This window comes from Clytia hemisphaerica, unplaced genomic scaffold (assembly GCF_902728285.1).
Source record: "Clytia hemisphaerica strain Z4C2 unplaced genomic scaffold, Clytia hemisphaerica genome assembly, whole genome shotgun sequence".
Lineage (NCBI taxonomy): Eukaryota > Metazoa > Cnidaria > Hydrozoa > Leptothecata > Clytiidae > Clytia > Clytia hemisphaerica.
Genome location: NW_027104623.1, coordinates 4988 through 19860, shown reverse-complemented (window position 1 = coordinate 19860; position 14873 = coordinate 4988). Strand labels below are relative to the sequence as shown.

At 33.8% G+C, this 14873-nt stretch overlaps 2 protein-coding genes across 2 annotated transcripts; both read left to right on the top strand.

Annotated features, from left to right (window-relative positions):
* Positions 1–1350: 1350 nt before the first annotated feature.
* On the top strand, positions 1351–3324 carry LOC136824691 (uncharacterized). Its single transcript, XM_067080675.1, has 7 exons — positions 1351–1401; positions 1725–1792; positions 2027–2212; positions 2357–2439; positions 2580–2646; positions 2927–2963; positions 3269–3324. The coding sequence occupies exons 1-7, from the start codon at positions 1386–1388 to the stop codon at positions 3322–3324; spliced, it is 513 nt and encodes a 170-aa protein (XP_066936776.1). The 5' UTR covers positions 1351–1385.
* A 555-nt stretch (positions 3325–3879) lies between these two features.
* Positions 3880–12620, top strand: LOC136824692 (coiled-coil domain-containing protein 62-like). The gene is made up of 14 exons (XM_067080676.1): positions 3880–3958; positions 5494–5556; positions 5738–5839; positions 6451–6528; positions 7448–7541; positions 7723–7778; positions 8166–8211; positions 8805–8893; positions 9538–9602; positions 9716–9962; positions 10300–10330; positions 10504–10625; positions 11326–11451; positions 12056–12620. The coding sequence occupies exons 1-14, from the start codon at positions 3929–3931 to the stop codon at positions 12074–12076; spliced, it is 1170 nt and encodes a 389-aa protein (XP_066936777.1). The 5' UTR covers positions 3880–3928; the 3' UTR covers positions 12077–12620.
* Positions 12621–14873: the final 2253 nt, after the last annotated feature.

Below are 14873 nucleotides of genomic sequence, written 5' to 3'. Positions count from 1 at the left end.
AGATTGGCCCAGATCGGTCAACATCGGCCAAATTTGTTATTCGGCCAGGAACGGTCCAGACCGGTCCATATCGGCCAAAAGTTTGGCTTTTTAAGGATCGGCCCATTTTCAATGTGCTCCAAATCACGTGCAAGGACACATATTATATATTATTGTCGCCTTATTCAAGACAAGAATGAAACATCTACAAACATAGCTGTCAACTTCAACTTCCTAATGTTTTATTACAGTACCATGAAGTCGGGTAACTTGCATCAGTGGAGGGAAACTTGCATAGCCATCGAATGACTGACCAATCAAAGCAGCAAAATTTCAAAACAAAGGAACTACGCAGTTTCTCTCGCAGTTCTACTCTACCATTTTTGTTTTGATTTAAACTTTGTATTTTAATGACCAGACAGGTCTTTCATTTGAGGGCTATGCATGTTTGCCTCCACTGATGCAAGTTACCCGATCTCAGGGTATACCGTCAACTGCTCTAACTTGGGACGATTGGTCGAAACATGGGACTGCAGGGGACTGTTGATATTCTGGTCTGTATTTTCACTTACTGTTAAATCTCTTTGACAACAAATTTGTTTATGATATTTTCACCAAGTTTATCAATCATATTTTCTGTCATAACATCACGATAACTTTCACTGCTAGCGCGCCCTTTTTAACTTTTTTGTTTTAATTCAAAATGACTGGACGCCGATTGGTGAATTACAGAACGCCCGTCGCCTACCTGCTTATTGTCTGATGGGATTAACAAATAACGAGTGTGTAACTTGCCGCGTGAGTGACGTCAAACGCTCCATCGTTTTGCCACTAATTTGTTCTTAACTTTGTTCAAGACACTACGGAACAACTTTCATATTTTGATTTAAAAGCCTACTTGGGGTGCTAAAGAGAAATCGTCTATTTTTTAATACGCTGTTCATTGACTCAAATCAAATGACTTTGGAGGTTCGGTGAAATGGTGGTCAAATTATCGTCCCATGTTTTGTAAGTTCAGATAGTCCCAAGTTAGAGCAGTTGACGGTAATTATTCAGTATCTCTGCTGATTTCTTGACTCTCAGCAATAGTATTTTGCCTGAGCTGTGTTGTTTGACAAAATTTCCAATCAATTATGACTGCCTTTTAAAATTGTCAATCAAACAATTAACAAAACAAATGATAAAGGCTATAGTAAAACTGTAACAATTGTTAAACAATTTTAGGAAAGCCATGGTATGAAAGTCCATTCACTTTAAGTATGCACTCTTTTTTGTTATCATACGGAAACCATGTCAGCATAATCAAGAGTAATTCCCTAATTTTTAATTACTGTCAATGAATAATTAGTATTTTTTGTTTACCTTTACTATAATCGTTTTTCTTCTTTTAGTAGACAAATAAAAGAATGGAGCAAATTGAAGGTAAGTTTTATAAAGAATGAAGAAAAATCCCTTACCTTTGGACTTCTGCCAGACTTGACTGTATCTCTAGTTATGTTCCTTCTTTTAAGAAGTTCATAAACAGAGCATACTATGTGGTTGATAATTTGAACTATGCTATGAGTTAACATTTTAAAGATTTTTTGAAAACTTTTATTTACTTTCAACAGCTTTTACTCAAAATTGAACCTTAGGTAAACCCTATTGCTGCAGTTTTCATCTTCGACCTTTAATCATTCTTGCATTGGAGAATGCAAAAGCTCAAGGACTAGACTGTTTAAAGAATCTATTTATTTCTTTTTCAGGAAAAGATTCAGAATCTAAATTGGGAGTCCTTTCACCAAATTTTCAAAGTACACCATTGGTTAAAAAGGTAGACTTTTGATTATCAAAAAAGCTTTATTTATATAGCGTTTACTTAGTATTACAGCCTTGTTACATACATTTTCCATTAAAAATGGTTCTTTAAAGATAAACAATTCTTTGTATTGCAAAGTTTTTAAACAATAAATCCATCATCATACTGCAATTGTATTTTCATGTTGTTGATCACAATGATCCATTTATATAATTCATATTCATAAAACATGATCATCCTTTCTTTTAGGACTATGGTATGAAAGGAATCTCTCCAAGAAGTCTGTATCAAAGCTCAAATTCAACTTACGGGATAGGAGCAAATAGAATGGATACCAAACTTTCAAACTCGAATGGAAAATCTCCAGTGTTCAGTCCAAGTTTTTCAAATGGCACTCCAAATTCTTATAGAAAGTCAATATCCCCAGGAACTAAGGTTGACTGTTTTTCTTTCATTCTTACACTACAGCTCAGTTTTTTACTTTACTTGCCTCATTTTGGTAAATGTTTCTTTGTACTTTATCCTATCAGTATTATGATTACGATTTTGATTGCTGACCTAGTTTCATTTGAATTTCAGCTCAGTGATGTTGATTCTAGTACTGTTTTACGCCAAAGACATGAATTGCAATTAATGATAGCAGAATTGAAAGATAGGGACAGGTTTGAAATTTTGAAACTTTTCAGGTTTTTCTGTTTCAGCTCCCAACCAGCCTTTGATCATTTGATAATTTGACAGTTAAAACTTGTATTAAAAAAAAAGAAATTTGATCTCCATAGCTTAATCCTATTTTATTTTTTAGGGAGCTGAATGAGCTTGTATCTTCACACCATCAACAATTAGTTGCATGGGAACTCGATCGACAAAGGGTAACTAATACACACTGATAGATTTTTACAAAACTTTCTAAAAATTTAGTAGTAAGTAAGAAAGTCTGCAGCAGTCTTTGGTTTGTTGACCAGGAAAGGGATGAAACCCAAATTCTTGCACTGTAGCTGTTTTCTCTTTCCATTGCACTATGGCCACTAAAAGCCCAACTTTTCTTTTTTTTCACTTACCAGTATTTTAGAGGGATAATATTGAGAATGTTAGATGCTTCACATTTTTACCTTTTTGTGAGAAACATAAATAATTTTTGCATTTTTTTAGCTGATTACAGTTGAAAAGCAAATGGCTAAATTCAAATGTATGTTATTTTCTAACTTCTCTATTTTGTTTTTTGAAGAGCGCCATCTTTCTTATTTTCCTTCTCAAGCTTGTCAAAACTTACATTGTTTTTTGAAGAGCGCCATCTTTCTTATTTTCCTTCTCAAGCTTGTCAAAACTTTCATTTTATTGTGCTTCAACGATAATGTGTTCCAATTCTACCTGGGTTGGATTAGTATATAGAGAGACAACTAATTTGACTATTATAAAACTTTTTATGACTTTAAAAGATAATAGTATTCTGAGGAATTGGAAGCTTACCGATAAATTACTTATTTTTCATAGCTGAACTAAAGAAACGACACAGTCAATGCAAAATATTGAAGGATAGGTTTGTGTAACTATTCAGTATATTACAATATAAATTCAATCTTAGGACCAAGATTTTGGATGTCAAAAGTTTAATTATTAATTTAATAGCAAGGATTTTGGATGTCAAAAGTTTTAATTATTAATTTAATGGCAAGGGGAGAAATACTCTTTTTTGCACAAACAGGCCCGTCATTATTTAATATCATACTATTATCTATTATAAAAACTTTCCTTTTCCCTCATATTATAACATTACATTGGTTGAGTAAGGCAGTGAACTCTTACTCTCGGGTACCTAATAGCCGCCCCCCCCCCGCTAATTAATTTTCCACCCAGGACATGCTTATTCCAACCCCCCCGCTTATTAATTGTTGGGAAAATATTTTTGAAAGTTCCCTCTTTTGCCCTAATTCAGCTGTATTAGCCTCCTTTTCAAAATTTTTCCAGCCAGGACATTTTTATTCCAATCCCCCCCGGCTATTAGGTACCCGAGAGTAATTAAACAATGATTTCAAACCACCAGGATTGTTTCTAACTTTATATATTAACTTACAGTTGTGCTGACATAATATCTGAAACAGGTAATTAATATTTCACCATTTCAGATTAAAAGAAGTTGAAGGGCAGTATTCAATGAAAACAACAGAGCTTGAAAGTACACAGGTAAATGATTTCATTATAAATGCAAACATTTGCGAAATCCAACAGACGATTCTTTTCTGGTAGCTTAATTTTCTCCACCAGCACCTGAATGTAAATCCATTTTTCTGAAAATGTCAATATTAACAATCATATCTTGATGTCTCGATTACCTATAATTTCCTTTTTGGACCTATCTTTGGAGGTCCTATAAATTAACCCGTGTTCGTTCGTTCGTCCGTTCGTTACTAGCTTTTCTCGGGATTGGCTCATTAGTTTTTCCTAATTTTTGGCACAAAGATGCAAAATGGTAATGCCCAAAATGTGACGGAGCCCGATTTTCGAAAAAAATTTATTTCCGGCCGAAAATGCCGGAAATATACCGGAAAACCCGGTTTTTCGGCATTTTCTCGAGATTTCATCATTAGTTTTTTCTGATTTTTTGCACAAAGATGCGTATTAGCAATGCCTAAAACATGGATTAGTCCGATTTTTGAGAAAAATTCTATTCCGGCTGAAAATGCCGGAAATATCCCGGAAGTCGCCGTTTTTGCAGATTTCCATTGGACTTTTTCCTTATATTTCGTTGTTTTTCACACAAAAACATTATTTGTAGCAATGCCCACCATCAAGCATGGTTTAATTGTCAATAAAAGTGATTTTTGAAGCCGGAACTTTCTAAAAATCGCAGGAACAGCATATTTTCGCCGGAAAAACGGTATTTCTTGAATTTCTCGAGCTGTACTTTATATTTTTTCATGAAATTTTGCACACTGATGCAAAATGGCAATACCTAAAATATGACAGAGCCTGATTTTCAATTAACGTACTTTTCCGGCCGAAAATGCCGGAAATATGCCGGAAAAATCGTTTTTTGAATTTTCTTGAATTTTCATCCTTATTTCTTTTCTGATTTATTGCACAGCGATGCAATATAGTGATTCTCGAAAAGTAAAGGAGCCCGATTTTCGAAAAAAAGATTTTCCCGCAGAAAATGTCGGAAATATGCCGGAATAACCGGTTTTTTGGCACTTTCTCGAGATTTCATCATTAGTTTTTCTGATTTTTTGCACAAAGATGCGTATTAGCAATGCCCAAAACATGGCCTATTCGGATTTTTGAGCAAATTTTTTTTCCGGCCGAAAATGCCAGAAATATGCCGGAAATCGTCGTTTTTTCAGATTTTCATTGGACTTTTTCCTCATATTTTTTTGTTTGTTTCTTCGCACAAAAACATTATTGATAATAATGCCCACCATCAAGCATGATTCAATTGTCAATAAAACTGATTTTTGCAACCGGAACTTTCTATTTTTTTCCCTACTCCCCTTCCCTCTCCCCCAATCAACAATCAATGATAAAATTTAATGCGTTATGCAATTTCGCTTAACGCTATATTTTCTGACTGATGGTTTTCATTTTCTCCTTATTGCTATCTAATTTTCATCATCAGGTAGGTCCATTCAGCATCTAGCTTGTTACTATAATATATCTGAAGCCTTGAGCACTATAAAGTAAATTTAAGATGTCATATGATAGTTCTTTCATTAAACTCATAGAAACATTTGCATCAAGTGTCACAGAAAGCGAGTGATAATGAAATCGAAGTGGAGGAATATAGGGTATGTTTGAGAGCATTTTTGTTTTTATTTTCGAGTTCCTTTTTAATTGATATATAATGGGTGTTTTATGGTGTTTTATGGACTATTTCCTGTATCATAATGGCACCAAACAAATTTAGTTCCTTTCGAAATAGAAAGAACATCATAAGTTCATTTTCAGTTTTATTTTGTCCTTTTCCAGGCCACTAACGTGACATTGAAGGAGACTGTTACTGAACTGACAAAGTCATTAGCTGAATCGCAATCAAGACAACAAGAAATCGCAACAATATTAAGACTCAAAGTAAGATTTTGTCATCTTTTTCATAGTATCACTCATTTTCGTTTGATTGGTTTTAAGGTTGTTTTTGAATCTTACAAATTTTGACAATTTGGTATGTTTGCTAGATAAATTTCACAAACTTTTAGGAATTTGGTGAATCATGGGTTAATTTGAGACAATCTTAATGTTTTCAGAATGTTTTCAGGTGCCCAAAACAATTTTAAATAGCAAAAAAGTTTAAAAAAAACAACAATATAAGAAGATGAAAACACTAAACACACTCAGGGCATTTTGAACTTAGAAAATAAAAACAAACTGTACCCTTTTAATCAAAAAAGTTAAAATTTTTCCCTTACCCATTAGGACATAACACTGTTAAAGATATTTTCAGTGCCTGTAAATCAAAAGAAAGTTTTTTTTTTGTTTTTTTTTGCTCTAGCAAATCGTATTCTCCAACTTCTCGGGAAATTTAAGACCCCCGTTCATATTGTATTTCACCTTGTAGTGCACTCTTGAAGCATCGCTTAACCTTCAACACATTTTGAATTTCAAGGGTTTTCCATAACCTGTTTAATTTGGTTGTCACACTTATTATTACGCAATTAAGAGTTTTGTTTTTCTTCATGTTTTAGGATAAAGACATTGAAGATGCAAACTCAAGGATAGGAGAACTTACCGAGAAACTACAAACGTCTAATAAAGATTTGAAGGTACAGTAATAGGAATAAAATAGGAAGGTTGGAATCACTGAAAAAGTTGTTTTCCCCTCTAACCACTTAGCAAGTAGTTCTAAAGACGGGTGTCGGAATTAGAAGAGGGGTGTCGACATTAGACCATTTCAAGGGGATAGTTAAGCAAAAACTGGTACGGTGATGTGCCACTGTTTAGGTTAACTTCATTCATCTCGGGGGTTGGAAAATTTCCCAGAATTTAATAAACGGGGGACCTAATTGCCGAGGGGGTTGGAAATTGTACTTCTGACTGCTTCTGAAAACCCAAAAATAAGGTAAATATAAGCTAAAATCAGGCTTATTAGAGCAAAATAAGGCCGGCCTTCTCTTTGACAGCTGAAAACATTCTTAAAAATTAATAAACTGGGGGAAGGGACAATTTTCGAAAAATTAACAAGCGGGGGGGGGGGCGTTTATTTGGAACCTAAGAGTATGATGAAGAAAATGTAACTTTCTCATGCAGAATGCTCGAGAACACGCATTGCTGTTATCGCAGTTACATACAGTAATGAAGCTTTAAACGTATTTTAACACGGTTGTCGCTTTGACGGTTGATAAGCATGCAAAGATTCGAAGGAAATAATTTCTTTTTAATTTTTTTTCCTTAATCAATTTGCATACAATATTTGGAAAAAGTTTGTCTTGATTTCTGTTCTGAGAATAATTAACATTATTTTTAAATGTAAATTTTTGTGTTTTACCGGGTGTCCCAAAAAAATTTACACGATTTCAAACAATAAACTGACGTTTTGATTTCCAATCAACACACAATTTTACACAACGGAGATTTAGGGTATTTTACTTTTTGTGTTAAAATCTTAGACACCAGCTCATAATAGAATTTGCTTTTTTAGAGCACACTGCATGACTAATTCAAAACCTTTCTCATTTTTAATAGAAATCAAAGCAATTCGAAAATCAATCGAAAATACATATTGACAAACTAACACAAGAAAAGACTTCACTGAAATCACAACTTGAAAAACTAGAAGGTAATAATTTGAAATATATATCTTTTGCGATGTTTCTGATGTACCAAAAAATAAGGTAAAAAGTTTTTACCGGGGTTTAGGTTATATTCAATAAACATTGGTTGAAAAATGGCAAACAACACAAAAATTTAGTGCATACCCTTAAAGCGAATGGTCTTTACTATTATTATTATAATTTTAGAAGCAGTTATCAAACAAAATACAACGAATGACGAATCTATGGAAGAATTCAATAATGTAATTATGTTCGTTTTACTTGGTAAATATTTACTCTGGAAAGTGATTGAGGAACACAGCAAATTCCTAGGCGAAATATTGTGGTATTGCCCCTTAAAACTCACGATACCTCGAACCCAGGGGGATCTCGATTGGACTCTTGTAGTGTAGAGAAAATTTAATCAAATTTAAGTAAATGTGGGCGGAAATTCGACCATTACGCGCCATTTTCTTGATTTGTTTGTCCATTTTAGGGCATAAATTTAAAAATTCTGCCCAAAAAAACGTTTTTCTCACTTTTTACACCCTACAGTGCACTTTCCACCTTCGACACAGTCTGAAAAACGTACCGTTTTAAAAATCCTTTTTCGTATAAAATGTTTTTATTTCTTATATTTTTTTTTCCAGATGAAACAAGAAATGGTTGTTGTACAAAAAGAATTACTTTTAGCAGGTGACTTTGATATTCTTCACTTATCCAATAATCAAAGGATAAACAAAGTACAATTTTCAGGAAATGACGGTTTGGAAAGTTTTGCAGTAGCTATTTTTCTGCTGATTACTTTAATGGGATAAACTTTCGCGGGGATTAAATTTCGCGGGTGGCACTATTGGGTGGCATTATTTTCACGATTCTGTGACTTTTACTGTCAAATCATGCATGTTGGTTGCTGAAGTACACATTATTAGCGCTTCTTTGATGCAAGTAACCATTCAAATAGTATTTATTTGACATATTTTGAGTTTTGTTTAGAAATATTTCGCGGATGAGGCCCTTCCAAATTTCCATTGGGATTTAATTTAATCCTCGCGAAAGTTTATCCCATTAAAGTAATGTTTTACGTTTTTTAAGTGTTTAGTACATAAATCAAAATTTCTGTGATATATATACCTTTACACCAACCCTTGGGAAATAACAAATCTGCAAAAATCGGCTCTCTTCGCGAAACTCTGTAGAAATAGCCAATTTCATTCACTGCGCAGCAAAGATTATTTCCCCAAAAGTTCATTCCCACAAAAAGTTAATAAGTTTCCCTTGATTTTTAGGTGAACGAGAAAAGCGGAAAGATAGCTTACTACAACTGTCGCGTTCAAAACAAGAGAGAACTGAAATGGAATTAAAACAAGTTCGAAAGGTACTGACCTTGAAATTTATTTACTCTCGGGTACCTAATAGCCAGGGGGGCCCGCTAATTAATTTTTGGAAAATTTTCCACCCAGGACATTCTTATTCCAACCCCCCCCCGCTTATTGATTTTTGGGAAATTTTTTTTTGAAAGTTCCCTCTTTTGCCCTAATTCTGCTGTATCAGCCTCCTTTTCGAACATTTTCCACCCATTTTTATTCCAACCCCCTCCCCCCGCTTATTAAATTTTGAGATTTTTTCCAACCCCCCTGCTTATTCCAAACCCCCCGGCTATTAGGTACCCGAGAGTAATATAAATACCAGAGCAGACATACCTTACTGTATTTAATGATTTTTGTCATTTTAGGTAGGCCAAAGTTTTTAGATTTTTAACGTAACTTTTGATTGACTGAACCGATTTTAAAGTTTTATATACCAAATTTTAAGTTAAGCTATACCCTCTACAGAATAAAACGGGAATCAGCAAAAAAATCTGTAAACGTAAGTTCACAATATCTTGACAAACCTGTTACTTATACTTTATACTTGTATACCAGTCAATGTTCTACCAAAAATGGTGAGAAATAAATAAGGAGAAATGGTATCAGAACTGGAAGAGTTAAGAACTCTTTAAACCTTTTTGTATCATTTCAGCTATATGAAAGTTTACAACGGGATCACGTGGTCATGAAACAAAATATGTATAAACAGGACGACGAGTAAGATAGTTTTTCCATTAATAATCCATTAATATAAAATGAATCTTAAAACAAAGTTATGATAAGACAATCTTTCGCGACCATTTTATTTCACTCTCGTTTTTTTCCCGTAGGCTAAGTATGATTACTTTTTCTGAACTTGACGATAAGTGTATGGACGTCTTTGATAAAATGGAATTGATGGAATCGGCTGCCGTCAAATTAATACACAGATCATCATCTGTTGAAGACGAAGTGGTGGATGACGGGATTGATTTGAAACATTCCGAAGAAACACTGTCAACTAATGGTGGTCATGTATTGCCAAATGGTGGCCATCGTGTGTTGCCGAAACCGAACCTTGAAGGTCACTTTCAAAAGGTTATTTTTTTTCAAATTCTAGTTCTACGATTTTAGCTCTAAATTATATTTTGTTGAAAAAACTAATTTACTGTTCGGATAAAAATTAGTTCCCTAAAACTTACTGTAAGCTGATATATTACCTATTTTAATTTCGTCACTCTTCTTTATATGATATGAAAAATAGAAAAAGTTAGAAAAGATAGAATCACTGATTGAAAATAGCCGACAAGTAAGAAAATATGGTCTGAGTCTGATTTCTCCCCTTTCCTGTATCTTTGAAACATATTGACGAAATGAGAAAGGGTGGTCGAACTAGACGACGTTATCTAACCATACTCAAATGATCTTTTTATAGATGGACATCAATAAAGCGGCAAAGCAAACAGGTAATATTATTTTTGCCAGTTTTTCATTAGTCAAATAGTTTAATTTATGACAAAAACGAGTTCATTTTGTGTCATTGTGCCTTTTTATTTCTCATTTTTTTGATTTACGAGGAACTCTTACAAGGAATAAATCGACTTTTGTGCTTTGTATTATCAATGTTTCTTACTTTCAGACAATAGTTTCACGACGTATACAACAGAAGACTTAGGAGAAATGACGACTTCAGAATTGAAAGGGCAAGACCAGTCATCGTTCACTCTCCTCATGGAGCGAAAGGATAGTGGTAATGTGCAGGTAAGCCTAATGAGACACTTTTCACACGCTCAGATTTTAGGTTATGAGTTCAAACGGCTTTGACTTTTATTTTGTAGTTCATAAATGTTTCAAGACTTGTGCTCGTTGTTTTTGACAATCCAAGGATGTTTTTTAAAGTTTTTTCCTCATTAATTTTCGAGTCATGAAAAACTTTGATTATTTATCTGAAAAACGTTGATTCTTTTATCTGAAAAACGTTGATTCTGTTTTGAAATTGAACTACCCAATCGGCGCTTTTTAAACTGATCCTTTGCTTACACCGGTTCCTTTTACGCCTGTCTTGTCCGCCACTCCGCTACTTTCTAAGTTTGAGCCTGCTCCAGCAAGGAACGTTCATATAAACGCCAAAACCTGTGAAACAATCACTGAGCAAACTTCAGGAAAGTCTTAACACTCCATGATATGCGAATGACTATAATTACATGTTTTTCTTTTCATAAGCATAACGTTTATAAACATACTAAGACCTGGATTTGCTGAAAAATAAAGCATATCATTAGCTTAGCAATGAGCTTTGGTCATTGAACAAATTTTGGTCATTGGGAGAACAGAATTGCAGGATTCCTAATTTTCCAAGAGATTGAGCCTTTGGTCATGTGGACGACGATATATACGTAGAAGAAATTCCTTCATCACTTGATGATCGTCAACAATATTTTTTAATAACTTTCTTACATAGGATGAGGAGATGTCACCGACAGCACGTTTACAGCATTTGTTGACAGAATCACGAAAGATGGTCAAAACATTAGAAGAATCTCCAGATCTATCATCTATCCATTCGTCACCAAATAACCTGTTCCTGGTAAATATCTACAACTCTAATGCCACTATCTACCACTTATTAGGACACTTTACTTTTGAAACAATTTCTCAGCACCCATCATTAATTAAAAATCTTTGATTATTCTTCTCGAAAATATCTTCCCAATGGTTTACAACTTTTTAATATAACTTGGAAAATGTCAAAGCAGTAAAATGAATTGTCAAAATAATTTATTCGCATTAATAGGAGTAGGACCCATTAAATTGGAAAAACAACGGTAAAAGAAATTTCCACTCTGTATTAGATCTAGGTTAATGTAGCTTAAACCAAATACACGTTGTTTTTTTTTAAGAAACATGAGGCTCAGAATGCCTAAAAACTAAGAAACATCTAAGAAACATGTTGAGGCTGAGAATGAGAAAATAACATTTTTTAATTAGGTTTTTTTAAGAATCTTCAAATCCAGCCTTTCATAAGGCTGATTATGTCAAAAAGTTTAGAAACATGTAAGAAACATTTAAGACTCAAAAGGATTTCTTAAGAAACATTGAGGCTGCTTGGTAGAACTAGTTTCTTAAAAAAAACGTGTATCCTTTTTCGGTGAACAGCTGATATGTTTGTAGAACCGTGTTTTTGTTTATAGGATAATAAGGAGGAGATTTAAGAGAAGGAAAAGGAGAGGAAATTCATAGTTCAGAACGTTCAAACGACAACCCGACTCGGGATCGACTTTCGCATGAAATGGGATGAGCCTACAAGACGACAGTTGACGCTCTCTAATTCGATTTTCAAGGGGAATTGGATCTTCATTGAATAAGGGAGCGTATCGAATGGTAGAGCGTTTTTTATGAGAGTTTTCTTGTTGACGGTGACTTTCAATATTATCGAATAACGGAGCGTATCGAATATAATAGTAGAATGTCGAATTTGAGAGCATCAACTGTAACTCAGGATATATATTTTTCTGAATCAAAAGTAAATTTTTAAATATTTTACAATAGGAAGTTTAGATTATTTTATACACATTTACGTCATAATTTTAGGTAGTTTTAATATATAGATAGTCTGAAATAGTGTGATAATTTTTTATACAACTGTAGTTTGAAAAAAATGTTTTATTTGTACATAGTTATACTAAGATATATTTACTTTCACTTTCGTTTTACCTTTATTTATATCTCTAATATTTCTCATTCTTTGAAGAGAAGTATAGATGGTAATCTATAATAACTACTTGTTGTGAGGTACTCCATGTTTTCTCGGCTCTCGGCTAACACTCATTTTCTAATTTGTAAATGCCATTGTAACTCATGTTTGTAAATTAATGAATTTAGTTTGTTTATTTTGTCCTTTTGATTATTAAAGAAAAAATAAAACAAACAGAAACTGAAAAATTACTTTTCCTTGACTGATTATTTAGACACACCAGCTTTGACAAAAACCTTAATGAATTTCACTGAATGAATTTCAAGAATGAGGTCACTGTAGAAAATTGGCGTGGGTTGTGGCCACGACTCGTATTCACGTTAAGAACTTACTTCCAAAATTTTCGAAGAAGAAAAACCTTAACTTTTTTAGTTTTCAGCCTAGCTCTGAAAAATAATGTTCTTATTTTCACCATTTTGGGAGTATTTTTTTCAAATTTCCTAAGAATGTTTGGAGTGCCACAAAGTCTTAAAGACATTCTTAAATTGTTCTTGGCATTTTAGTTTTATCGAAGCCTACTCTCATAAAGTTTGTTTTTCGGTTCTTATTCATATAAAAAACTCGAGACTTTCCTTCGACAATTTATCCGATAAGAAAGACGCCAAAACTTTTTCTTGAATACTAGCGAATTTTTGACACCCCGCCCCCTTCTTGTTTACATCGTTCGGCACCGGACAAAAAGATACAAATTCTTCTACTAAAAGTCATAAACCTAAACCCCATTGCAGAAAACACCTCGCAAGTCGGAAAAGGATAATTACAAGGTCTCAAAAGAAGGTTGTCTATTGCTCATTCCGACATTTTAAATTTTCCGGGGGTTTTGTTGTTTGGAATTGATTAACTAACAGTTAGGTAGGGTCAGGGTTGCTAGTAACGGCTTGTGACTGTGCCGGGTGCATACTCGGCACCTTAGGCCCCGCAGGGTTGCTAGTAACGGCTCGAATTTCAGTCAGGTTAATAGTCAATGTCGGAATGAGCAGTAGACAACCTTCTTTTGAGACCTTGTAATTATCCTCTCCCTCGAAAGTCAGTGAAAGTTGAAGTCTCGAAGTCAAGAACAGCAATGAGAATGGGCTAATTTCATATGGTTTTATTGCTTGTCTATATATTATCTTAGTTATGAGATAGTCATAAATTTAATAAAATGTCTTTTTCAAGAGACAAGCCCTCAGAATGGATGCATGTCGAGCTGAAAAGGTTCAAAAATCAGGTATACCTTTGTGATTTTTATTCTCTCTTTCACAAAAATAATCTGTGCCCACTCTTTGTCCATACTTTGCCTCTTTGTCCTTTGTTTCAGTAGACCTCTTGTGGAGCTTGTTATTTAGGCAGGCATAGACCTTTTCCTTTTTTCATTTGGCATCTTGTGTAATAAAAAAGCCCTTGTTGGAATTATTTTGTTCAATCGCCACGTACGCACGTACACACAAACACTTGTGAAATATTTTGTTATCCAATCACCGTTGTCTTATTTTACCCAATCAAAAAATTGCTTTGCGATTGTTTGAAAAGAAGTATACATATCGAATGAAGGTAGAGCCACGGTGTTGGACTTTGATTGAAATGTGTGTGTTAGTGTTGGATCGAGAAAATAAGTTTAATTACCAACGTTTAAACTTAAATGTAAATTACTTACTTACTTCGTGATACTTCGTTTTTGATTTTGCACTTATATGGTACCATCAACTGCTCCAACTTGGGACTATCCCAGGCGTAGTTAATCGATATAATCGATAATCTTGAGTAATAGATAAATAATCGATAAATAATCGATGGATTAGATATCTATTAACCAATAGAATCGATAGGTAATCAGACCTTAAAAAAATCTTGAGTATCGATCAGCGATCGATTATTTCCTATCGATTACTTATCGATCACATATCGACTACATACAACCTATCGTACTTATCACTAGACCTTTTCGCCTTTCCATCCGCCATATTGAATTGTATGCAAAAATTATGGTGGCCGAATTGCCGTGGTGAAATTCCCTTAGAAAGTATGCAAAACATATGCAAAAAGAAAGTATTAATATTAAACTTACATGCATAATTGGCATTATATTAAAGTGTAATCTTGTAGAAGAAAGATTAAATTTGCTTCTTTTGAAAACTAGAAATAATCAAATTCGCTCATCTCTTAGAACAAGCACTTCAAAAAAACATAACATTAGACATAAACTCAAGCTGAAAAATCACCTGCGAAGGTACAAAAATATCCTTATTCGGCTGACGGTAAATTATTCTCCTGGG